The sequence below is a fragment of the Petaurus breviceps genome, unplaced genomic scaffold, assembly GCF_028583685.1.
Source record: "Petaurus breviceps papuanus isolate PSGF00001 unplaced genomic scaffold, PetGlider_PUasm1.0 419, whole genome shotgun sequence".
NCBI lineage: Eukaryota > Metazoa > Chordata > Mammalia > Diprotodontia > Petauridae > Petaurus > Petaurus breviceps.
Window position 1 is genome coordinate 6625529 of NW_027186324.1, and position 27627 is coordinate 6653155.

The following is a 27627-nucleotide window of genomic DNA, read 5'->3' on the forward strand; positions in this document are numbered from 1 at the left end:
CAAAGATGTTGAAAGATGGGAAATATTGGAAGAGCTAAGGAAAGTTAGATACACTAATACACTGTTAGTGAGTCTGTGAATTGGTCCCACCTATTTGGAATTACAGTATACTTGAAAAGAAAAATTTCCATATGCTTTGACTTCTTTGGGGTTTATACCAAGCTGTCACAGTCAAAAAAGTAAGGACATATCAGCATGGAATTCCTGATAGTAGGTCATTACATCTTTTTTACTTACTTCACCATCTTGGTTCAACCTACCTTACTTAAAAAAAAAAAATATATATATATATATATATAGGATATTAAAATATACATATATGTGAAATATATTTAAACCTTGTGGTTTTAAATTTTTTTTTGCATGCATGTATTATATATTTGTCAACCTAGCTCATCTTATCTAAAAATATGTATTTGAGATATAATGAACATTAAAATAGGTTTTTAAGCTATATTTGTAGTCTATTAATTATAATAAACAATTTATATATTTTGAATACATATTTAAATATATTTGGAATATGTTTAAGATATCTTTTTAAGTATTTTAAAGATATATTGAGAAACACAAGTTGAACTAGGATGGGTTAAAAATATATACATATAACATACATATTATTTCTTGAGTATACTTTAAGATATATTAAAATACATAAAATTCTATACAAAGAAAAAAGAATTTCATAAAGAAACCTTAATATATATGCTATGTAAAGTTTTGCAAACCTTGTTTATATTTTCTAATAAGATTCAGAAAGTTCTTTTTTTTCAGCATTATAAAGAGAGCTCAGAGAAGATCAGTTAAAAATTCATATGCCTAAGTAATAGAAATATATATATATATATTCCATTATTTCTCACTGGATGTGCTTCAAACTGTTTTGGCCAGTTAAAAAATCCATATTGGCTAAATTAAAATGGAGGCTTACAGAAGAGAATTACCAAACAACCACATTGATGGAGGTTCCATGCTATTTTTACCCCTCCTACCCCTTTCCTAGGTAACTCGTTCTTTGCTGTCACAGCTAGATGAGTTCTGGAAGACAGGCTGAGAGAGTTCTTAAATGAGAGAAAATCTAGAATTGAGGTAGAAAGTTGGGGCCCAAAATCTTGTGTTCCCAGATTGTTCACAGTGCTTGACACATAGTAGGTACTTAAATGCTTGTTGATTGATTATGATGTCAATCCAGTGCACCTGAGGTACTGTCTTGGTATGCATGGGATATGTTCTGACATGAAGTTAACCTACACAGGCTGCTCCCTCATGGGTAAGCAGTGCCAGTGAAAACACTGCAGCTTACTTAACACCATTGTCCATTTCATTCCACCCTTGTCATCAGTGAGCCCAATCTTTGAAACAGCAGCCGCTGGAGTCACCATGGATTTCTGCAAGGTCCCAGGCCTTGGGGAAAATGGCACACTGAATGATGGTTATGGCAACTTGGCTTACTGAATGTTAGGCACTTAGAAACTATAAAGTACAATAATAGTATAACTGTCTTCTAGCATTAGAAAATGTTAATAAATATATCTTCTAAGAAAAAAGTTTGCTATTAAAGTCTTAGACCAGCCTTTTGTGATGTGTGCAATAAGTTAAATAAGAAACAATTTAATGAAATTATTGTATGTTCTCTAGCTGCTTTTAAAATTGTGAAAGGCTGGCTTGGTCCAGAAGCAGTGAACATGTTGAAGTTTACTGGTAAAAATGAAGTGCAGGAGTACGTCAGCATAGAGTACTTGCCCCCACACATGGGGGGAACTGTAAGTATGCTGGTTGACAAGTCTAAAATATTTGTAGATAAAGTCTTGTGTTTTTCCTTAGTTGGGGGCGGGGGGGTGACCCTTAAAAATTCAACAATGGAAAATATAATTACTATATAGAGGAAGATCATACATAGCCAGTAGTCCTAAAGTAAGAATTTATTAAAATATAATTAATAACTACACATCACAAAAAGAAATGTATAAGACCTTAACAAAATTAATTGTAAATTTTAAGCCAAGTGGAACATAGGTTTTGTGATGATCATCTTCAAGGGGTGGGGAATCTGTGGCCTCAAGGCCACATATGACCCTCTTAAGTCGTCAGGTGTGACAGATTTGTTCTGTGAAATTTAGATTCAGTTAAAGGGCCGCAGTTGAGGACCTAGAGGGACACACATGGCCTCAAGGCCACAGGTTCCCGACCCTGATTCTAGTCCAACTGTCTCATTTTACGAATAAGGAAACTGAAGCCCAGAGAGAGGAAGTACTTGGTGGCCAGCAATGCAGTGAGTGTAAGGGCCAGGACTCGATTTTCTTACACCAGATCCAGTTCTCTTTCCATAACCCACAATTCTTTTATTATGACTGGTTGACTGGCAGTTAGGTTTAGGGGAATGTCACTTAAATGTTATAATAAGTTATGTGAATATTAAACTGTAAACTAGTGGTGCTAAAGACATTTTTTAAATGTAACATTTTATAGAGCGGTGTATGCTTGTATCAGCAATGCCATATTCACAATGCCTATAGAGATTACAAATATGCTGCATGGAAGATCTTTAAATCCCATAACCCTTACAATGCTTATTTGGTAAACATGCAGGGATTGTTTTTAAAGACTTATGTTTTTTTCTATCAAGTTAACATATAGTCATTACTAGGCTGACTTTGACTTACAGTCAGAACCAAGGAATGGCAGATCCAAAAATCTACTCAGTATAACTTTCTGTTCATTATTCTTGAGTCTTTAAATTAGAAACAGCATAGCTTTTAAAAATTTTCTTATTTTCTTTAATCATTTCCCCATAGAACTTTTGTAACTGAAAGTTTAAAAATATAATAAAAAGTTGTTTTAAATGATTCGACTTCTATAATATCACTTTAAGATCAAATACATTTTAAATCCACCGGGGGAAATAATTTATTTTTCTTGCTAACATCTTTATGATAACGACTGATAGTTTATTCTTTATGTTTCAGGATCCTTTCAAGTATAGTTATCCACCACTAGTGGATGATGATTTTCAAACCCCTTTATGTGAAAATGGACCTATTACCAGTGAGGATGAAACTGAAAGTAAAGAAGATATAGAAACAGATAATAAAGAAACTGGGGAGGCAAATGCCAGCGAAGAACAAGTTGTCATTCCCAGAAAGGTAATTTTAAGAATAAGATGACATTGGGTATAAAAGATGGGAAAAAATCATATGGAAAATTTTGTATCTTCAATGACATTAAACTTGTACATTCACAATTTGCACCAATTTTTTCTTCCTTCTTTTGGCTATTTTGTTGAAGCAATATAACTTTTCAGTATATAATTTATTCTCCCTAAACTGTTCATTCTAAGTGGGCTGAAGAGATAGTAGTATGGTGATCTAATTTCAATTAAATTTAGGGGGCTGTTGTATGAGAGTCCCTAGAGATCGTAAATCTTTTGAGGACGTGCGTTGCAGTTTCTCTGTATCCTTGCAGCCTAGCACACAGTAACACTCAAGGAATATTTTTGGTGGTGATGGTGATAATGATGCCATCATTGCCATTATTTTCAATAGAATAAACTGTTTAATTGTTAATAGGTTTATTAACTTCCATTTCTCTATAATTATTGGGTTTTGTCTTCTAATAGATTAGCTCAGTAGAACCAACTTCGAAAATAGAAGAGTCTGATAAAGGGGATTCCAAGATAAAAACTTTAAAGAAATCATTGAGCATGTTTAAAGGAGTCCTGTTGCACATCAGGTAAAGATTTCAAGATTTGGTTACCCTTACTCTGTGTGTGTGTGTGAGTGTGAGTGTGTAACATTTTGTTTTTAAATTATTTTAACAGAATTGTGAAATACAGGACAGTTCTCTGTGGTTCATTGCTTTTTGAAAATATAGAGATAAGGAAATAGGAACTGGACTTGTGGGTTCATTGATCTAGAGAACTCTCCTGGATGAAAAAATACCTCCTACCAATACAGGTTATCACCTTCTTTGCAGTTTACCATCCTGGCACCTGGTACCAAGAGCTTAAGCAGCGTGCCTAGGGTCACGCAGCCAATGTATGTCCAACATACAGCTCAACACTGGTCCTTCTGGCTCCAAGGCCAGTTCTCAGTCTATGCTATTTCTCCGTTTGAAGATAATACTGCTGTCATGTCAAAAGTTGATGAAAAGGATTCTTTTAAAAGAAACAAGGAAAATTCTTTTTTTTTTTTTGCCTTTTTTTTGGAGGGGCATTGAGGTTAAGTGACTTGCCCAAGGTCACACGGGTAGTTTGTGTGTGTGTGTTAAGTGTCGGAGGCCGGATTTGAACTCAGGACCTCCTGACTCCAGGGCTGGTGCTCTATTCACTGTGCCACCCAGCCGCCCCAACAAGCAAAATTTTTAATATTTTTTGATACCTGGAAATACTTGCTGCAATGAAGAGTATTCAAACGCGTAGGTTGGGATGATAGGGGTTTTTTTGCTTTTTTTTCTTATGTCACATGTTTACTTATTTATTTATTTATTTATTTTTCATTTTCAACATTTGTTTTTATAAGGTTTTCAGTTCCAAATTCACCCCTCTGCCTCTACTTCTTCCTCCTCAGGACAGCGCATCATCTGATAGAGACTATAGATATATGGTCATATTAAAGATATTCCCACATTAGTCCAGAACACATGGTTTTTAAGGTCCCTTCCAACCATATGACTTTGTGACTCTATAATCTCCACAAAGCCAAGTAGGTCAAGTCTCTATGAGAATGGGGAAGGGGGAGAAAGGTTGGGGATGAGAAGGCAGGTCACTGCCACTCCCTACTCCTCCCCCTTTCCCTTCATCGCTAGAAAAGAGGAAAGTCTCAAAATCCCTTACAGCCTGCCTGGCTGCCTTCTGGGGTAGTCCAACCCACTGAGAAATTTTTTTTTTCAATCAGTCAATGAAGAAGCCTTTATTATGTAAAATAATATACCAGGCTAGAGATATAAAAGAATGAAACCATCCCTAGTCTCCTCACATTCACACACCTATACCCATACCCATAACCATGCCCGGAAAGATAGATTATTGAAGCTACCCTTACTCCTCAAGATTTTGAGTTACAGATTTTCTCCCTGTCTTTCACCTTACCCCACACCCCAAGATAATGAGCCTACTGAGTACCCCTTCCCCCAATCTGCTCTCTCTTATATCCTCCCCCATATTCCCTCTAACTTTCTGGTAGGGCAAGATATATTTCTATACCCCAGTGCCTGTATATCTTATTCCCCAGTTGCATGTAAAAAACAATTTTTTTAGCATTTGTTTTTAAAACTTTGATTTCCAGATTCTTTTCCTTCTCCCCTCCTCATTCACCCCCACTGGGAAGATAAGCAATTCAATATAGATTGTACATGTGTAGTTACACAAAACATTTCCGTAGTAGTTATATTGTGAAAGACTAACTATATTTCCCTCTGTCTTATCCCCCCCCCGCCCACACACACACACACTTATTCTGTTTTCTACTTTGACCCTGTCACTTTTCTTTTTTTTTTTAAGCAATTGGGGTTAAGTAACTTGCTCAAGGTTACACGGCCAGTTATTTCTGGGTGTGGTGCTGAGTATCTGAGCCCGGGATTCGATCTCCAGGTCATCCCAACACTGGAGCCAGTGCTCTTACTTGCTGAGCCCCCTGGCCACCCCTCCCTGTCACTTTTCTAAAGTGTTTGCTTCTAACTACCCTCTCCCCCAGTCTGTTCTCCCTCATCTCTGCTCATCCCCCCTCTTATCCCCTTTTCCCCTACTTTCCTATAGGGTAAGATACCAAAATGAGTGTGTATGTTATTCCCTCCTTAAGCCAAATTCAATGAGAGTAAGGTTGTTCCATCCCTTTCAGCTTCCTGCTCTTCCCGTCCATTGTAACAGTTTTCTCTTGCCTCTTTTATATGAGATAATTTACCCTATTCTGCCTTTTCTCCTCTCACTATATTCCTCTCACCTCTTAATTTTATTTTTTAGATATCATCCCTTCCTATTCAACTGATCCTGTGCCCTCTATGTATACATGTGCATACATATATACACACTCACATATGCATTTATACACACACATCCTCTTGTATGTATTCATACTATACATATATATTCCCTTCAAGTATCCTCATATAACAGAAAAGTCTCATGAAGTTACAATTATAGTTTTTCCATGTAGAAATGTAAATAGTTCAACTTTAATAAGTTCCTTATGCTTTCTTTTTCCTGTTTACCTTCTCATGCTTCTTGTATTTGAAAGTCATATTTTCTGTTCAGCTCTGATTTTTTCATCAAGAATGCTTGAAGTCCTCTATTTCATTGAAGGACCATATTTTCCCCTGAAGCATTATACTCAGTTTTGCTGGGTAGGTGATTCTTGGTTTTAATCCTAGCTCCTTTGATCTCCGGAATATCATATTCCAAGCCCTACAGTCCCTTAGTATAGAAGCTGCTAGATCTTGGATTATCCTGATTATGTTTCCACAATACTCAAATTGTTTCTTCCTGGCTGCCTATAATATTTTCTCCTTTAGCTGGGAACTCTGGAATTTGGCTATGATATTCCTAGGTGTTTTCTTTTGGGTATCTTTCTCAAGAATCTTTTCAAGTGAATTCTTTCAATTTCTATTTTGCACTCTGTTTCTAGAATACCAGGGCAATTTTCCTTGAGAATTTCTGGAAAGATGATTTCTAGGCTCTTTTTTTGATCATGGCTTTCAGGTAGTCCAATAATTTTTAAATTATCTCTCCTGCCAGGTCAGTGGTTTTTCCAGTGAGATATTTCACATTGCCTTCTATGTTGTCATTTGTTTGGATCTGTTTTATAGTATCTTGATTTCTCATAAATTCATTAGCTTCCATTTGCTACAATCTAATTTTGAAGCAATTATTTTCTTCATTGAGCTTTTGAAGTTCCTTCTCCATCTGGTCAGTTCTGCTTTTTAAGGCATTCTTCTCCTCATTGGCTTTTTGGACCTCTTTTGCCATTTGAATTAGAGACTATTTTTTTTAAAGCAATTGGGGTTAAGTAACTTGCTCAAGGTTACACGGCCAGTTATTTTGTGTGGGTGCCAAGTATCTGAGGCCAGAACCAATCCTGGGTCTCCCGATGCTGGGGCCAACACTCTTACTCACTGTGCCACCTGGCCACCCCAGACTATTTTTAAGGTGATATTTTCTTCAGTACTTTGGGGGGATTTCCTTTAGCAGGCTGTTGACTCTCTTTTCATGATTTTCTTACATCACTTTCATTTGTCTTCCCAATTTTTCCTTCACTTCTCTTACGTGATTTTCAAAATCCTTCTCGAGCTCCTCCTTGGCCTATAATCAGTTCATATTTTTCTTAGAAGCTTTTGATGCAGGAGTTTTGACTTCATTGACTTCTTCTGGTTCCATGTTTTGATCCTTTTTGTCCCCAAAAAAGGATTCAGTGGTCTGTTTGTGCTTCCTCTACTTGCTTATCTTGCCAGTCAATTACTTGACTTTTGAACTCTTTGCCATGGTAGAACTCTGCTTCCAGAATGGAGAGAGCTATGTCCCAAATCACTGGGGTTTTTGCAAATTTGGTCAGAGGTCTGAGGAGGGCACCTTCTTTGAAGACACCCCAATCTCTGTCACACTGGCCACACACTCCAGGACCAACTGGATCCAGATCCAAGCAGGTGAAAGCAAGAGCAATTACCCTCTGAATGGTCACTTGTTCCCCCTACAATCTACAGGCCAGGAGCTCTGGAGGCAGCCACACAGCAGCAGCTGCCTTGCCTCAGCCACCATTCCCCCAGGGGGCAGGGGCCAGACCACGCTCTTCAGTCACCCAGTTCCAACAGAGTTCCTGACTGACCTTTTACTTTCTCTTTGGTGTTTATGGGTTGAGAAGTCTGGAAACCGCCACAGCTGCTGGTGGTTCACTCTCCTGAAGTCTGCTCTGGCCAGTCTGTGCTGCTGGTCAGGGCCACCCCAGGGCCAGAACCAAGTGGCTCCTAGCACAGTGCAATAGACCCTTTCTGTCAGCCTACCAGGCTGCCTTCAGTGGGAGATTTGTTTCCCTCTGTCTCTCTGTGGGTTATGTATCTCTAAAATTTGTTTAGAGTTATATTTTACAGACATTGGAGGTGGTTGGAGAGGAGGCCCAGCAAAGTTCCTGTTTTTACTCTGACATCTTGTCTCTTCCCCCCTATATCTTTTTTTTTTTTTAATGAACCAAAATATTGTGATTTCATATTGTCCTTCAGAGAGGCCTGATGCAGTTTGACCAAGTAAACTGTAATTCAGAAGTGTTACTGAATTATATTTTAATGTCATTGAGGAAAGGGGCAAATAACATTAAGTTAATTCTAAGTTGAAAACAGTAACATTCTGTCATGAGTTCTTCCTTGTAATTTTACCCAAAACTTTATTTCAGTTTTTTATAATGCTGAATTTCTGTCTAAATTATAAGAAAGACGTCCCCAAATCAAAATTGTATACTTTCATTTTAATTTCATTCTATTCTTATGATTCCAAATTATTTACTGCTAGTTTCGGTTTTTGTAAAAACATGTTTTTCATTATCTTGTAGCTCTAATTTCAATTCATTAATTCTTCATGTTTTGGTCAATTTTAAATAACTTTCAAGATGTTAGATGTACTTTGAGTTCATACATTAAGGGATTCATGAAATACCCTTCCTGGTTCTTTTCTGTTGTCTCAGGATATAAGAGGTGATGAAGGAAAAATAACTGGAATTTTAGCCTTTACCTTTATTATTATGGGGAGATTACTTTTCTGACCCTCATTTTTTTTAAATTTGCAAAATGAAAGATAATTATACTCGCACTGTGTACTTCACAGACTTGTGGAGAAGCAGTTTATGGCACTATATAACTGAGTCATCATTATGATTTTGTTACTTTGGATTTTGTCATAGGTTAACTCCTGTTACTGTATAAATTAAATATATTGTGTTTATAAAAGTAGAATAACAACCACTTTTTGTCTTTTTGGACAAGTTTATATCAACAGATTTCTTTATCTAAGTATTGATACTAAAGAAACACGTTTAGCTTGTTTTGATTGAAATTAATCCTAAGTGTAGTACAAAGAATTATTCAAACTAAATAGCAGTCTTGTTTTGTTTACATATAGCCCTGCTGAAGAACTTTATTTTGGATCCAAAGAAATTGGAGAGAAGAAGTGCTTAATAATTCTCACAAATGTAACAAAAAATGTAGTTGCATTTAAGGTAAATCGCCTAAAATCTACAGAATATCACAAAATCAGTCTAATTTTAAGGAAGTCATCTGGTGAATATAAGGTCATCCAGGCAAGTTTTGGAGAAGGAATCATTTCAGTAATAAAACATTCAAAAGATCGATGATTTATAGACAGACTTTTATGGCTGTGATCAAATATACAGCCATAAGAGTCTGTCTATAAATGTAAGACACGTCATAACTTTTCTAAAAGCTGCTGTCTTCTGTCCACTGTTTTAGGTTTCTACCTTTTAAACATAGAATTATAACTTATTTTTATACTACCTGGACTTTGATTTACCCAAGCAATGTTTTTTCTCCAGAAAACCTAATATTGAATTATAAGATAATATGCAGCATTAAGCTTCAGTGTTAAATAAGTCAACATAAATTACAGTACTAGCAAATCACTTGCCTTATGGGGTAAATAATTTAACTTATCCAATCAGTAAAGACAGATGGAATTACAGAATGGATGGTTCAGTCCTTCAGTGTGTGTACTTTCAAGTTTTGAATTTAACATTTATCTCATTAACGAACATGATACCTATAACATGTAGATATATGGATATATGTGTATATATGTATTTATGCACGTATACTTAACTTTTATGGTTTTTGTGCACTAATGTTTTAAACTTTAATATTTAATAGGTATTAAAATTGCTTTACTGCTCTTAGTTACACGATTGTTATCTAAGGTTTTATTAGTGAACAAAACACATAGCATTTTTGTGTGTAGTTCCGGATTGTATAGAATCAAATCATTCTTTTCCTGTCTTATGTACTTTTGTGATCCAAGTACTTATGGTAGCTCAGCAAGGATCATGAGAAATACTAGGTCACTGGCTTTGATATATTTATTTTTTATAACAAAGATTTTATATGCTTATCCATCAAGATTGCTTTTTAAATTTTCTGGGGGATTTTAAGTAACATAAGAGGCAGTCTGGTGCAGTGCCTGTTGAGTCAGACAGTGCTGGGTTTAGTCCCATCTCTGACACCCTGGGTAAGTCATTCAGCTTTTCAGTGCCCTGGACAGCTGTCTTGAGATTCCCAAGCTTCAGAGCATGTTAGCCTTTATTGGTAATAAGAATTTTCTTACTGTAAATTTACTGCACCAGTGAGATCGGAGGTTCATTCCACCCTAATGCCTCCATAAGAGTATGCTATTGACCTGAACATTGTTTTTGTTTTAGTTCATTTCACATTCAAACTATTTTTAACGCTTCTTACCTTGATTGTGCTACTGCTTGATATTTGGCAGTCTTCTGCCTCCCTGATCATAATTCTCTCTTTCATTGCCCCTGTCTTTTAGAAACTCTCACTTCCTTCAAGGTTCAGGTCAAGTACCATTTCCTACATGGAATCTTTCCTTAAATCCACAGTTATTACTGTTCTTTCTCCATTCCCTGAAATTATTGTGTATTTTCTCTCCATATTTTGCATATTCTTATGTACATATGATATCTTCCCTTGTAGAATATAATCTCCTTGAGGGCAGGGATAGTTTCATCTTTTTAGCCTAACACAGTGCATTGTACATAGCAGGCATTCAAAAAATGCTTTGTTGTATTGGATGAAATTGACTTTAAGTGAAGCTGGAATTTTTAATCTACCTAAGTGCACTTACTGTTTCAGGTGAGAACAACAGCTCCAGACAAATATAGAGTTAAGCCAAGTAATAGTTGCTGTGACCCTGGTTCGTCATTAGATATAGTGGTGTCTCTTCATGGGGGTAAGTTAAATCAAGTCACTGTCAAGTGGTATTTTATTAGCTACCAATAAAATTTCAATCTTTAATATTTAAAAGAACCTTTTCTTTATTAAATCGGTATTTCTTTTCCTCTTTTTTTAAAAAAAATTGTTCTAAAATTGTGGCTTACAATCAAAAGATTAAATCAGGATGTTCTGGTTGGAAAAGTAAATAATATAAATATTTTGATAAATATAATAATTTGAAAAGTTTAAAAAAAGTGTCTTGATCCAGACATGCAAATGACATTTTTCCCTCTTTCTTTACATACCTCCTTTTCTTTTATCCTTCTCCCTTTTTTTTTTCCTTTCCCTCTCCTTCATTGCTGTGCTGAATTATTTGGGACTGAAGGTTTCACAATTTCCCCTCAAGATCGTTTTCTAATAATGGCTGCAGAAATGGAACAGCCTTGTGGTACAGGGGCGGCAGAGCTAGCACAGTTCTGGAAGGACATACCCAGAAGCAAAATAATGGAGCATAGGTAAGCTGGTGTGCATGTAGGTAAAAAATAAATGTGCCCGTGTTGACTGAGACATCAGTCACAGTCACTTTAATGTGAATGAAAAGAGGAGTTAATGTCTGAGACTTAACTGTGACATAATTAAAAGGAAATAGAAAATGAATTAAGTTCTGTTCAAGTCTGAGTGGCCTTACTTACATGGGACTTCATGTTGGAAATAAATACAGGTCAGATATCTCTAATTTAAACTTCAGACCATCCGTGAAGCAAAAAATACATTGAATTGTATATAGCTATTTACCTTAAATTGGGATACTTGAAATCTCTTAAGATGTGTTTATCTGTTTAAAGCAACTATTATATCAGGTGTAAATTTTTTCTTTATTATTAGGAACAGAATAGGTACAACATTTTAAAATAAATATAACAAAGCAAGATTACTTCCATACACTTGTAAATATATTAAGTCCAAATTTTTATATAACTGATTTTTCTAAAGAATGAAAAACCTATTATGGTTCCATAGATTAATATTATTACCCTGAATTTCTACTTTCTTACGTATCTCATCATTGCTTTTAGTGCACTTAAGGTGTTAACAGTTTGTTCACTAAAATACCAGCCAGAACAAAAAAGGTAGAGATTGCCTCTTATTTTTGATTACTAGTACCACTTAGGAGGATTGGAGAAGGGTGATGTGACCTCATTACTCTAGGAAGGGAGTTTTCAAATTTTTAGTTTGAATTGTTTCTGCTGAATGCTGTATACTAAGATTAAAGAAAATTTTCACAGGTTAAGATGCCACGTTGATACCAGTAAACCATCTTCTCTTACATTAAAAGAAAACTCTTTTAACATTCCATCCAAAAGCAATGAAGATATTCATTTACAAGTAAGTTTTATTTCTTTCTAAGTTAAATAAATACTAAAATCAAATTCAAACTGTTCACCTTTATCAACATTAGAAATCCATTTTTTTCCAAGTTAAAGAGAAATAATATTTTATAATGGAGATTGAAAAAAGTCTTCCTCTTGGGGAAGTCCCAAACAGGCAATGGATGGAATTTTTACCTTTGAGAATTGTAAATCTTTTGAGTCCCAATCATTTATTTATGAAAAGACAACTGTGCAAAGTATAGAGTGCTTTGGGGAGTTTTGAGAAAAGTCGACAAAACCTTTGCCTTTAGGGATTTCAAATATCTAGTAGGGGGAAGTACTATTTATTACACAAGATGAGTTCATAATGGTTTTATTCCTGCCAGCCTGTGGATTTACTGTAGTGCTGTGTGGCCAGTTGGATTGGTGGTTGATGGATGGTCACGGGGGTGATAGTGTGAGAGTTGTGGCATATTGTAATAGAGAAGACTTTCACACCAGGAGTTACAGAACCTGGTTTGGAAGCCTGCCTGTCCCTGATTGTGGGACCTGAAGAAGTTATTTTACCTCTATGCTTCAGTTTCTTTACCTGTTAAATATGGAGGATAGAATTAGATGCCTCCATTCCCACTTTCATGTTCTGTGAACTTGAACAGCTCCTGGTAATCAAAAATGTTCTCTACCTCTCGAGGTTAGTGCTCTGTTTTTTTTTTTCCTGCCCTACAAAAGTAGACCTTTTTGAATTATAAGTAGTCAGGCACAAGCTCACATAACAAATGTATTTTGGTGCTACATATAATATATAGCTTTTAGTCAATCTTTATCCATCTAATTACATGACATTTTTTTTTTTTTTGTTTTTTTGCTTTTTGGAGGGGGAAGGCAGGGCAGTTGGGGTTAAGTGACTTGCCCAGGGTCACATGGCTAGTAAGTGTTAAGGGTCTGAGGCTGAATTTGAACTCAGATCTTCTTGACTCCAGGGCTGGTGCTCTGTTCCCAGCACCACTTAGCCGCCCCTACTTATTTGTTTACATTTAATTACATTACCTAAGTGTTTGGATTTAAAATGCGTCTATTCAGCATTCACATGACAAATATAATATTTTATGGATGCAGTCTTCCATCTCTTTTTTTTCTCAGCTCACCCGTTTACTAGACATCAATAGGAAACTTCAAGATGAAGTTGATCGTTGTCTCTGGTTTCAGCAGCTGCTGTTTTGTTTAATTGTGCTCGTACTTGCCTTTGCCGCTTCTTGCTTCTATCTGCTATATAGTCAAGGGAGTAATAATACTCTGTAAGGACATAGCTGGCTCTGCTCATTAGTGTGAAGAGGGATCAGACCTCAAATTTAACCAATTAGAAAAAAAAAGTCACGTACACATACGCTCCCTGGAGACCCAAGTACAACTCGCTCATGTTCTTTGCCATGTAAGAAGTGAGTGACAAAGGAGCCAGTCTGTCATGAAGAGAAGACCATTAGAATGAGGATCTACTTTAAGAACACAGAAGAAGCTGACTGTAGGTGACTAGTTATCTTATAAGTGAAAATAAAACCATGCGATGTTATTATTCTGAACATAAATTATTTTTTTTCCTTTTGGTTGGAGTACTTTAAAACATGACTTGTTTCAGTTTTATCTCGTTCTTATAAGCTGAACTGAAAATGCAAGCAGATGCTTTGTTGCAGCCAAAATATAATCTGCCTTTTTTATGGAACTGAATTACTGTAGTTGAGCCAAACGTGTTAGCTTTTCTATACCGTGTATATAAAGGAAGTGTATATTGAGTGAGAGAAGACACAGAGTAACTTATGTAATCAGGATTTTGTAATTTTGAGAGCGACTAGCCAGTTATCGTCCGTGTTCTTTCAGAATGTAAAACTTTTTATGCCAAACCACCTTCAGCCTTTCTTTCCTCTCAGTATTCCTTGACAACCTGCCTTCTATGAGTTTAGGGCTTTTTGACTAATACTTTGATTTAGATATAATCAGTTTGTAACTAACAGCTTTGTTTTTGTGGCTTTTACTTTAAAAATTTTCATATCATATTTTCCCAGAAGATTTTTTTTAAGCAACTTTTTCGCTTTTTTTAAAGGAATTACTATTAGATACACGTAGACAAAACCTGTTTATGGGAGAAAATATATTGTACCCATACTCAGCCATTTTTTTTCTCTCTTACAAAGGCCTGACTAGCCATTTGTAATTCTGAAGTTACACTACCACCAAAACTCCTCATTTCTCCCATATAGAAGAGGAACTCGATTCCTGGTGGAAGTCATTCATTCAGAAAAGTTTTTCTGAAAGCTTTGTTGTTTGAGAAATGTAATGATATCATGAATTCATACACATTCCTGGCTGAAATCAGCTATCATTAAAGAGAACTTAGGAAATATGGGTATCTCTAAGGGCACTCTGATATATTATTGTCAGCTCTGTTTAAAAGAAGAGAAAGAGCCTGGGTAGGACCATTTTTTTTAATTTTTAATGCACATTTATTTGATTTGTTTGGTGTTCTGCCTTGTACTTGAATTATGGATAATTAAGATCAGAGGTTTGACGTTTCAATGGGAAGAGTATCAGCTCACAGTCCCAATTGTATATGAGAGAACAAATATACTTGTAACAGAAATCTCTTGAGACTTGATCAACAGGTATTTTTTTTTGGTTGGTTGTTTTACTCTGCTATAAGGTGTGACCATCTGTCTTTAGGGATTGGCTCTATAGAAATTGATTTATGAATATTGGTAGACTATAGATTCCTCAGATTGGTCTAGGCATTAAAACATTAAAAGGATACTGCTGTGGTATTTTTTTCTTAATTTAGTTTTTCTGTTTCAGTTTATGAACTCCAGATGTGAAAATGACTGCTCTCCACCCTACTAAGTACTTTTGATTTTCTATCAGTGTATGTGCACAGTGGGTTTTTTATGTATATGCTGCATTATTGGTTTTAAGTAATCAAGTCCCAAGTATGTGTATTTTATTCCTGCCAATTTAAGAAATCATCTGCTCATATTTGAAAATTATTTGTTCTAACAGTGTCCCTTTAATGTTGACTGTTCTTGCTTGAAGTTTGATCAATCTTTCATTATTGGATTCAGTAGTATAAAGGTGTTAATATGATGATTAATTGTAAGTAAGCAGAATTACTGAAAATATAGTATAAAAATCAAAAGTTTCAATGCACTTACCTTTCATACTTGATCTTATATCTATTATGTGTTTGATTTCATCTGATCTCAAGTGTCTTATATGTACTGTCTTTTTTTGGCTCTATACAATTTGTCTTCTAAGTGCTTTTATATTCAAATTGTCATTAATTGTTCACAACAGACTATTGAGGTCCAATATTTAAATGTTTTAAACCAGTTTTCATTTTGGAAGCCAAAAAACCATTTTTCTCAGAGTTGATTAGCAAGTAGCCTAGAATTGTGGTAACTGATGAACCTAGCCTCAATTTCATAATACAATAACTTTTCAAAATTTTGCCACTAATTTTGACTGGATTTAATAGCACTTTATTGTACAATTGCAAGAAATATATTCTTAGAATTGTTGCCAGTGTAATTATTCTAATGTTCTGGTGCTTTCATATATTTTCAGTATTTTTATTACTATATTGGTATTTTCTTTGTATAATTGATCAGAAGAACATGTTTTCTATTTTAATATGTTTTAGAGGAATAACTACATTTATGAAATAAATATCATTAAAAAAACATATGGTTTTTACTGTTAAACGATATTTTTAAAAAGTTGAATGATTAAACTCTTAAGTATTATTTTCACTTTTAGAAGTTCTATATTTCATCTGCATCTTTTTCACCCTGTGAAGAGAAAGAAAGAACAGGTTTCTAAAGGGTACAGTTCAGTTGTTAGAACATAAATGAGGAAAACATCTTTAAAAATCTAAAGAAAACATTTAATGAACTATTGTCGAATCGCTGATTCCACATCTCTAGTCTTTTTTGGCATGTTCTGATCTTCATTTGACACCACCTTAGTTCAAGTACTGTCACCTCTCAGCTGGACTATTGTAATACATGCCCTCCTAATTCTTCAAGTCAAAGTAATCTAATTCACAAATATGGCCAAGTCACTTCTGTCTTCAAAACTTTTTAGTGTAAGGTAATCTGATGTCTGTGAACTTTTAAAAAAAAAACTAATTTTGATAATTCTTTTTCAATATAATTGTTTTCCCTTGTAGTCCTTCACATTTTATTTTATGCATTCAAAAACCTCAGAGAAATGATTCATGGGTTTTGCCAAACTGCCAGAGGGGTGGGGGGGGGTCCATGAAACTCAAGAGACTAGGTGGCTTCTCATTGTCAGGAGGAAGAAATGAAAACCGCTCTTAGCTAGTATTCTGTTCCACTCAGACTGTGCTGTTCCCTGATTTTGTCCTGTTATCTCTGCCAGTTGAAATCTTTTCTTGTTGGGACCCATTTTAGTACTATCTCCTCCATGCAATCTTTGATTTCCTTCCCCTCTCTCCCCTGCAGTTGAAAGTGGCCTATGATCTCTCCCTTATTGTTTTCCTAAAGAATTTTGCATCTCATCTCTGATTCTGTCACTTTTTACTTTGAATTATGGTTACCTACATCCCCTTTCCTCTACTTTTTCATAAGGTCGCTTAAAACAAGATTATTGTTTTTTGTTTTTTTTTTGCCTCAGAACCTAGGACCGTATCTCACTCAGAGTCAGGATAGTCCCTAATCACTATTTCCTCCACAAAAATCGTCAATATCTTCTGTTAGGTGTAGAGCCCTGTTGTTGGCACATTTAAGGGGAGGGACTACAAATCATGTTACTGAAAAAACCACTCCCCAAAATTCCTGAAAGAACAAGCTGTAAGAACTGAATCTTTGTTTATTAAAAAAGTAGAAGTCAGGGCAGCTAGGTGGTGCAGTGAATAGAGCACTGACCCTGGAGTCAGGAGGACATGAGTTTAAATTCGACTTCAGACACTTAACACTTACTAGCAGTGTGACCTTGGGCAAGTCACTTGACCTCAATTGCCTTGCTTTCCCCCCTCCAAAGAATGAAGCACATTCCTATTTATTTGGGGGAAGGGGAGAGGAGAGGGAAGGGGAGAAAATTTGGAAATCAAGGAATCGTGGAATTGAATGTTGTAAACTAAAAGTAAATAATTTTTTTTAATTAAAAAGAAGTCCTCCAATACATTAAAAAGCTTTTGAATGAATAAAATTAATAAAGATAGAACAAGAAAAGAAACTGTAGAATGAGGGAAGCATAGCCATCAAATACAGCAAGTCTGATATTCAAGATAAATAGAAAATTAAAAATTGTCTAGGGGCAGCTAGGTGGTGTAGTGAGTAAACTGCTGGCCCCAGAGTCAGGACGACCTGAGTTGGGTTCCCCACACAAAAAAACTAGCCGTATGACCTTGGACAAGTTACTTAACCCCAATTGCCCTCCAAAAGGCAAAAAAATTGTCTAGCACTAGGAGCCATTCCTATATAGATTCAAGTAGTCAGCGGCTATAAAGATAGCTTTCTTAAATGATGAATTAATTCAAATTACCAACAAGCATATGGAAACAAACTCCACATTACAAAGAGAAATGCAAATTAGAACAAGCCTTATTTAAATCCTTCAAATTGGCAATGGTGATATAGTCATTGTAGAAGGGGCAGTCAGAAGGCAGCTACACTTAATATGTGGTTGATTCTGTCCAACCGTTCTGGCATCATTTTGAAGTTATACAAGGAAAGAGAATAAATGATACTTTTTTTTTTACACAGCAATCCTATTAGACCTATGCCTCAAGGAAGTAAGAAATAAAGGTCCAATATACAATTAAAATATTCATAGCACTCATGATACAAAAAAAAAAAAACTGGTGTAGGCAGAGGTTGGGGATGGGAAGGTAAAATGATTGTTGATAGTCAAATGGCTAGACAGCTGGTCTATCTATACAGTCAGTGTTACAGTACAGTAAGAAATGTTGCATATAAAACTTTAGTAGAAATTATCTAGATTTATTCCAATACCTAACTACAAAGGTATTTTTATAGCTCTAGACAATATAATAATTCATTTGAAAGAACCAAGGTCTAGAATCTCTTAAAGTAATTAGGGAGAAATGAAGTACTTCCAGCTTTCTAATTACACTATACAGCGGTAATCATCAAAACTATTTGAAACCTTATTTTTAAAAAATAGGAAGGCAGGTAAGGAAGATAACCAGAAAAAGCTGAATTCAGCAATCTTAAGTTTTTATAAACCTGAGAATATAAATTGCTGGGTGAAGAACTCCTTATTTGACAAGAATATCCCACAATAGGCTCAGAATGAATACAAGACTTAAAGATTTTAAAAAATCATGTTATTTTAAAAAAATTGGAATCAAAACACATTACTATGGTTATGACCAGTAGGATTTCTTAACCAAGGGAAAGCAGGCATAAAAGACAAAATACATGATTTTGATCCCATGAAATTGAAAAACTTCATCACAAAATATATTTATCTAGAATAAGTGTTTATTGAGGGAACTTTTGCATCAAATATGTCTAGTAAGAGCCTAAGATATATTAAGAATTAACAAACATACAAGATTTATTAACCAAGAACAAAAATGTGTAAAGTTCATTCAAATCACAAGAGAAATGCAAATCAAAACAAGTCTGAGTTTTCATCTTCCCAACAATTTTCCAATTTCAGTCATCTGCTAATGTTGGAGGGGTTTGGGAAAATCAGACATAATAGAGCAGTGAATTCAACTATTCTGGAAAGCAGTTTGGAATTAGACTTTTTTTAAAAAGGAACTAAAAGGTCCCTTCCCTTTGCCCCAGAGATCCTGCTGATAGCATACCCCAGAGATGTCAATGACAAAAGGAGGATTTGGAGAAGCACTTTTAATAGTAGCAAAGAAGAGGAAACCAAACCCTACTGAGTGAAAGAAGCCAAGTATATTATACTGAATATATGAGTGGATATCACTGTCCTAAGAAATAGTGACTAAAAAATACAGAGATATATAGGAAGCCTTATATGAACTAGTAGAAAGTGAAGTTTCTTGCTGGAGAAATGTGTGTGTGTGTGTGTACTTATATATGTGTATATACATACATATATAAAAATATCCTTAACTAGAGGAAAGCATAAAAGATGAAATGCATGATTTTGAAACCATGAAATTTAAAGCAAATACACACATTTATAATTTTTTCTTGATCTGCACATATATAATAAAAAACCGTCGAAGAAATCCCAAACTAAATGTTTTGCTGTTATACTCCTTGAGTTTGGCCCCAAAGGAGAGAGGGACAAATTACCTCCCTCCTTTTCAGAGGTGTTGAACTGTGGGTGTGAAACATTGCATATGCTGTCTGTACTGAAATGTTAGTTACTTTTTTTTGATGTGCTTTTTTTCCCCCCCACTTATCCTTTGTTACTCTCTAGGGATGAGAGAGAAGAAATGAATATGTCCTTTGGAAAATATTTTCCAAAGAACATATTTAGGAATGAAGAAGAGGCAAAAACAAAATAGATCAATAAAACTGCATTTTTATAAAGTATATCACCCACTTTTAGTACTATGAATGCCTCAAAATGGTGCAAGAAAAATAGTGCGGAAAATGATGAAGTCAGGAATGTGTTGAAGAGGGTCAGAAGAAGAGGAACTCCCCCCCCCCAAAAAAAAAAACCCAAACCTATAACTATATGAGAAAAAGTAAGTTTTAGTTCCATAAGCTAAAGAGGAATAACTTACTTTTTAGTAGGTTTTGGTTTTATGGGCAAAATGTGCCATTTTTTGTCTCTCTCTATGTTTCTATTTTTCAGATCCAGCCTTTTAGATTTGTCATTGAAAAGAACTGAACCTTATAATTTTTACAATAAAATCAACATTTATTAAGTCCCTACTCTTATGGAGCAATTAGGTGGTACAGTGGATAGTGTGTCGGGCCTGAAGTCAGGAAGACCCAAGTTCAAATATTTTTGCCAAGAAAGCCCCAAATGGGGACATGAAGAATCAAACACGACTGAAACTACTAGACAACAATGACCACTTGTATGGGAGCCCTGATAGACACTGATGGAGATAGAAATTTTAGTTAAGGGAAGATCCTTGCCTTCAAGAAACTTACTGTATTACTGTGTTCAGATCCAAGGCAGACACAATATTCTGTTTTTTTTAAGTGCGTTTAGAGAGTCTAAAACAGTATTGTGTGAGATATGGGTCTTAATTTTATTCACACAATCTGAATTCTAAGTGACCTGTTTCCTTTGAGATCCATATCCCATGTACTGTGTATATATAACTGAAGCTTCATCGAAAGACTAGGAAATAGAATAAGCAGAAACAGGAGTGGGGCTAAGTATTCCTTGAGCTTCAAGAGAATTTCAGACTTTAACAAAATTTTATTTGTTTTTCCCTGAGTACTTCTGTGCTTTGAGATCAGCTTTTTACTACTTTTGGAAGTTTTTTTTAAAAAAAATAATTTTGATAAACAATTTTCTTTGGGGTGGGAAGAGGGATACTTTCTTTCCTTTTAATCAAAGTTTATAACCAACAAATGATAAAATAGTTGGAGACTTGAAAAGGAAGTGTTGGTATACCTTGCTAACATTGTCATCTTTGGGAAAAAACATTAGGAGAAACTTAATGACAGGAAAATGGTATTAGCAAGCCAACAAATGTTTATTAAGCACCTTCTTTGTGCTTGATACTGTCCTAAGCAAAGATAACTAAGAAGTAGCCTTGGTAAATTATTTATCCTTTCTTGGTCTCAGTTTCCTTTCATAAAATGAACAGGTTAGACTAGATGACTTTTAAATCCTTTCTAGCTCTATCTTTGATACCCTTATTTTACAGATGAGAAAACTAAGGCCCAAATAAATTGCAATATTTTTTGCCCCCAATTTTATATAGGCAGTAAGCACTAGATCTAGGATTCAAATCCAGGCCATTCCAAATTAATGACCCTCTTCACCATAGCAAGTAAAACCTGCTTTTGATGTACATGATTTTAAGTACAGAATTGATGACAGTGTACTAGGCTGTTCAATTGAGATTTTCCTAGATTTCAGAACAGAGAATGAGGAAGGAATTTGGCTAAGATTTGAAGGAAGCTAGGGAAGCCAAGAAGCAAAGACAAGGAAAGTTGTAGGGGGGACAGCCAGGGGAAATTAATGAAATCTGGAAATGAGGTAACCAAAGGTAACCGTTGTCTCTGGAACTCAGAGTATGTGGTGTAGGGTAAGGTAGAAAACAGCATAGGTAGGTGAATCCAAGTTAGGAAGGCCTATAAAAGCCATACAGAAATTTTTACATTTGGTCCTGGAGAGCCACTGAAATTTACTGAAAGTGGGAGAGGGAGTTGACTTGGTCAGACCTGTATCTACTTTATATGTTCAATTTGACAACTGAATAGAGGACAGATCAGAATGGAGACAGGAACACCAAGCAGCAGGATATTGCAGTAGTCTGGGCGTGAAGTAACAGGGAGTCCCTGCAGCAAATTGACGGCAGCATCCAGAGGACAGGAAGGAGTATATGACGATTGGATAAGGGACATCGGGGGTGACAAAAAGTGAGAAATTAAGGATGACAGCTAGGGAGTATGGGAGGATGATACATAATAAAGTTTGGAAGAGGGAAGGGTTTGAAATGGGGGAGGAAGACAAGTTCAGTTTTGATATGTTGAGTTTAAAATGTCTGTGGGACATCTAGTTTGAAATGTCTCACAGGCAGTTAGAGATGCTAGAATAGAGGTCAGCAGAGAGGTTAGGGCTGGACAAATAGATCTAAGAATCATTTATATAAACCTGATAGTAGGTCAAGTCCAATAATATAGAGGGAGAAGAGAAGAGGACCCAGGACAGCTCCCTGTGGGATACCCTCAGCAGGCAAGTAGGTAGGAGAACCAGGAGTCAGTAATGCCACGAAAATAGGAGAAAAGGATCATTTTCAGTGTCAATAGCTGCAGAGGTCAAAAAGGATAAAGATTGAGAAAAGAAAATTAGATTTTGCAATGAAAGATCACTGGTAATTTTGGAGAGAATGATGAGATCAGAAGCCAGACTACAAAGATTTAAGAAGATGAAAGGAAGTGGAGTTGTCGAAGACAGCTTCCTCAAGAATTTAAGGGAGAAGTATGGGATGATTGCCTTCAGGAATTGATGAATTAGGTGAGGAGTTTTGAGGATGGAGAAGACATGGTTATTTTTGTAGGCAATATGGAAAGCACCAAAAGGGGAGATTGAAGGTTGGTGAGAAAGAAGGGATGATGATAGGGGTGGCCAGGTAGCACAGCGAGTAAGAGCACCGGCTCCAGTGTCGGGATGACCTGGATCAAATCCGGGCTCAGATACTCAGCACCACACCGAGAAATAACTGGCCGGTAACCTTGAGCAAGTTAATTAACCCCAATTGCTTAAAAAAAAATTTTTTTTTAATGGGATGATGATGGAGCAATATGTCAGAGAAGACAGGGTGTAATGGGGTCACTTGTACATGTAGAAGTGTTTGCCTTGTTAAAAAGTGACACTTCATTATGTAAGACAGGAATGGAGGATAGAAGACAACATCTGAGTGTTGTGAGATGATGACGGGATAAGAGGGAACAGTGAAATGATCTCAACACACATTTTTAATGATGTAATGCTCTCAGCCTGCTGCAAGGATAGCTTCCATGTCATCATTCAGGTCTCTACTCTCAGAAACTTCAGGAGGAGAAAAGAAATTGAAGAAAGAATCATTTATACCACCTAATAGTGTTGAGCACAACTCCACCCTTCCCTCTCCCAACTGATCCATGAGCAGGAAGAAGATTGAGCACAACTCCACCCTTTCCTCCCCCAATTGATCCATGAGCAGGAATTTCAGCCTAGGGTAAAATCTCTGCTCAATTCTTCCCTGTCCCCTGCCCCCCCACACTGGATATTCCCCAATTCCACCCATTCTAGGTTCCCTGTCCCTCAGCCTAGGGTTAACTTTGCAGGCAGGGGAAATTCAAATATACACTGACCAATCACTGATTGTAGTTTGAGTTTACGTAACCTGACTATTGGAATCTCTTTAAAAACTGGCACGTTCAACGCACTGTCTGATCTGGGTATGTGACCCCAGCAGTCCCACAGTAATAAAATCCACTTCCAGATTTTACTCTTGGGAATCTTTTGTCTTGCTCCTTTCTGCCAGACCCAAGTAATAATTTTAGAATGGACCCTTTATTAAAATGATCAGGCGGGCTGAGCCTGCACCACCCCATGTATCAGGTTCAGCAATAGTGGTAGCAGCCAGCAACAGCCCTGATCTGGGGCAGAACCTCAGCTTATAAAGGGTGCCTTACGTAAGCAGTGATTGGCCAGTACACACCTTGAAACTCCCTCACCTGGCAGAAGCCCGCCCACTTCTATGCAGGTGAGCTGACTGGGGAAAGGGTGGAGACCCAGTGGGGGAGGGCGGAGCTGACCTGGCAGTCTGTTCACTTCCTTGGGGGAGGGGGGGTTGTGGGGAAAACCAGGCACAACAGTAAAAGGCCATTGCAAGTAATTTTGTTGCTACTTAAAAATAAATTACCGAGCAGAATTTAGTCCTCACAAGACAATGCCTTCATTTGACACATTTGGAAGTTGACCTTGATAGTTGTAACGAATGGACATTATTTGGGGGAACAGACCGGACTTTAAAAAGCAGTCCTGCATCTACCAATATACGTGTGGATGAAGAACCAGTGGACAAAATTTTAAATCATAATAACCCTTTAAATATCATTATTGTTAAAGTTAAATTTAACTTTAAAGTCTTGGAGTTGAAGCTAGGGATAGTTCTGTTCCAATTCTCATTGCTTAATATGTGAGTATATTATTTACTCATACCTCTAATCTATCCATATATTTAAATGGGTAGTATTGTTTCTTACCTACCTCACAAGAGTGTTGAGGCTTATTAATTTACATTATATAAAAATTGTTCTTGGTCATTAAAAGGTCAGAAATTAAAAAAAAAGAAAATTAAGTCATGGGAAATGAATAACTTGAGAAATTGGGAGATTAGGATGTTAGAGAGGGTCTATCATTATGTATTGAATTCTAGTATGAGAACAGGAGTTGTGGAGGAAAGGAAAACTGTGAGCCAAGTACTTAACCTATTGAAGAAGGAACTTGTCCTGAGAATTACAAGATTCCTAATTGGGTCATCTGTATAGATTGTATAACTTCAAAGGAGAAGAAACATTAAGCTTTCCATTGACAAGTACCCATTTTACAGACCCTCTGTCAGGTATATGTGTCACATACTGTCACAGCAAGGCATGAGAACTCACCCAGAAAAGATAGAAATGTTCCTGAATTGGCCACATATAAAGAACCTTCTAGATCTAAGAGTTTTTCTAGGGTTTGGCCATTTTTATTGCAAATCTGTTTAGGACTATGCTTCTTTTATCAAGCCACTGAATGATTTCACTTGAATTTACGTAACAGAAGAGAATCAGAAGGACAGAAAAGACCAAATTGTCTTAAAATTCATTCAGAGCCATTTGAAAATTGATGGACCAGTAAACCCGAATAAGCTTTTAAAAATTTAGGAAGTTGCCTCATGAGTTCGCTGGGATTGGCCTTTCTTTGTAGATGGAAACAAGCCTTTCATCATCCTTACACAAATGCCAGTCTGTAGGGTTTAAGAGTAATCTTGGGGGTGGTCAGGTAGCACAGTGAGTAAGAGCACTGGCTCCAGTGTTGGGATGACCTGGGGATTGAATCCTGGGCTCGGACACTTAGCAGTCACCCACAAATAACTGGCCGTGTAACCTTGAGCAAGTTACTTAATCTCTTGCTTTAAAAAAAAAAAAGGAGTAATCTTGTACTGAGAGAATTATGGTCACCAGAAACCAGTTGCATTTGCCAAAACAATTAGTGAGAGCAAGACTCGCTCTCTCATTAGTAGAGTTTTTTTTTTTTATTTTGAGGTGGGTTTTTATCGAAAAACTTAAAGACCATGCATATGAGCCTAAGTTGCAAATATGGACTGAATAATTCACTGACATGTCTCCACTAGTGCTAATTTAGATACTTCTTGCCAGAGATGGATAATAACACAACTAGCCAGTTATCAATCTATCATTCACTTTGAATCCAGGAAAACTATGTAACACTGAATTAATGGTGATACATAAAGAAAAAGCAAAAGTTACATGTGACATCCAGGGAAATTGGCCATGATCAAATGGAAATGTAACTGAGAGCATGGGTCTTCCACTAGGCAACATATATGAGCCTTATTTCTTTGAATCAATTTTCTCTGCCCCAATTGTTTGTGTATGACAGGTAGAGAGAACAGATAACTGATGAAATACTGTAAAAAGTGCTATAAACCATAGTACCAGGAAGCAATTGATACTACCCAGTGCATATTGCTCTATGGCCATGAAAAAACTGCTCAATAACTTTGGACATATAGGTCAAGAATGAAATTTGAAGACGGGGAGAAAATTTGTAACTCAAAATCTTGTAGAAATAAGTGAATGTTGAAAACTAAAAAATAAATAAATAAATTCAAAGGGGAAAAAAATAATGAAATTTGGAACTAGTAAGAAACCAATTTTATTGGCCTAAGATTATGTCATATATAGTGGCATATGTCACTAAAAATGTGAAATGTACTCCTTGTTTTCAAAGAAAGGCACTACATTTGGAGAATGCAAACACTAGAAAACCTTTAAAACTTGTTGGCATTTATCTTCCTCATCATCAACAGACATTTAATAAGTGCTTACTCTGTATAAGGCACTGTGCTAAGTATGGAAGAAACAAGAAAAGCAAAAATGTGGTCCCTTCAAGGTATTCAATTTTAATGAAAGAGACTACATGTATATAGAAGATATTTACTGGGTAAATGGGAGGTTGCTGCTGCTGCTGCTGCTGCTACTTTGTCCTTCGTTGTAAGAGGAACATGACATCAAGGAGGTGATACTGATGGGGGGCTTGGGATCTATGTTTGTAAAACCAATTTGTAACATCAATTTGTAATCCCAATTTGTGACATCAGTAATGATGGGGTGCTTGGGATCTATGTTTGTAACATCAATTTGTAAAACTTTGTAACATCTGTAAAATCACACTCCATTCCCCCCCTAGTCTCAGAGCAACTCTGCCCCTTCCCCCTATCCACTCTCTGCCTAAGCAACAACTTGTGACTCCATTGTTCTTGCTTAATCTAGCCCTATTTGAAGTGCCCATCAGAAATTATACACTAAAGCCCCCTAAAACCTGCCAGAAGGGGCCCCGACCAGGGTGCCTGGAAATCACCTAATAGGCCATAACAGTGAGGGAACGTTTCACCTGTGTTACTAGAAACATACCCCAGATACAAGTCTGTTCTTGTTAGGTGCCCAAGACTTTACTAGAAATGGTACCACCCCCCCTCCCCGGAACCACACTCTGTTTGTTAGCAACACCTAGGTCTATAAAAATGCACCTTACAGAAGACCTGATGCTGTCTTCCCTACTGGGAGGCAGTCACCCCGTGGTTAATAAACACTCCTATCAAATTATAATTGGCTTTGCTGTCATATTCATTGTATTTGTCCATTTCACTATTGTAGTTGGCTTATGTCTCCTCCTGTCTGGCCCAAATCTCATCTCCAACCCCTTCCCCCTACCTGCACTCTGCCTAAACTGCCTTAATCTAGCCCTATTGTAGTTGCCTCATGTCTCCAAGTTAAAGTCCTCAAACTTTTATCTATGCACTGAAGTCACCAGTTCCTCTCAGTCAGCCCTGACTTTTATCTGTGCAAGTTAGTCTTGGTTTCATCTGGTCAGCCCTAACAATGGCAGCCTTACCCTTTAAAAGTAAAAGCCTGTGCCCCCTTTCACTTGCAGGTCCCCTAAGGATCCTTGCCTGCTGTAAAGCGTAAAATAAACTTTTTCAACCCTGACTCTGAATCGCAGGTTCTGGTCTTAGATAAGATCAGAGTTCCTGCTGAACCTATTGGGAGTCATCCCTCATCATATTGGCCAGCCAGCCAGTATGAAAATCTGTGGTCTCAAGCTTTCTTGGAATTCTGGTAAACTCCCTTTACCTTCTCCCTCTCATCCTCTGCGTCGGGTTCTCCATTCAAGCACCTAGGAAGGCTTGATTGGAGGGTTTCGGTCTGGGCAGACCAGAATCTGGTCTATTTTTTAATAGACCCGGGGCACATCCCACATGGACGGGGGACGCCCTGTCTAGGAACAAGTGTCTACACATCTAAAAAAATATACACATATATTTTTTAGGCAAGGCTTTTCTCATGAGACATCAGGGTAAAGCAGAGATTGCAAGGACTCTGGTTCGGGGGCAGGAGAAAGGATTGGTCAGTCT

The 27627-nt window shown here is 36.5% G+C and overlaps 1 protein-coding gene across 2 annotated transcripts in view; it reads left to right on the plus strand.

The window, feature by feature from the left end:
• Window positions 1-16502, plus strand: part of MOSPD2 (motile sperm domain containing 2) — a 48163-nt gene extending 31661 nt beyond the window's left edge. The window contains exons 8-15 of one of the 2 annotated variants that reach the window (XM_069100637.1): window positions 1639-1763; window positions 2967-3143; window positions 3617-3729; window positions 9095-9191; window positions 10843-10939; window positions 11309-11438; window positions 12210-12309; window positions 13434-16502. In XM_069100637.1, the coding sequence (XP_068956738.1) occupies window positions 1639-1763; window positions 2967-3143; window positions 3617-3729; window positions 9095-9191; window positions 10843-10939; window positions 11309-11438; window positions 12210-12309; window positions 13434-13592 (998 nt within the window). In that variant the 3' untranslated portion in view covers window positions 13593-16502. The remainder of the gene's footprint in view (window positions 1-1638; window positions 1764-2966; window positions 3144-3616; window positions 3730-9094; window positions 9192-10842; window positions 10940-11308; window positions 11439-12209; window positions 12310-13433) is intronic. The other variant, XM_069100638.1, reaches the window with a different exon arrangement.
• Window positions 16503-27627: the final 11125 nt, after the last annotated feature.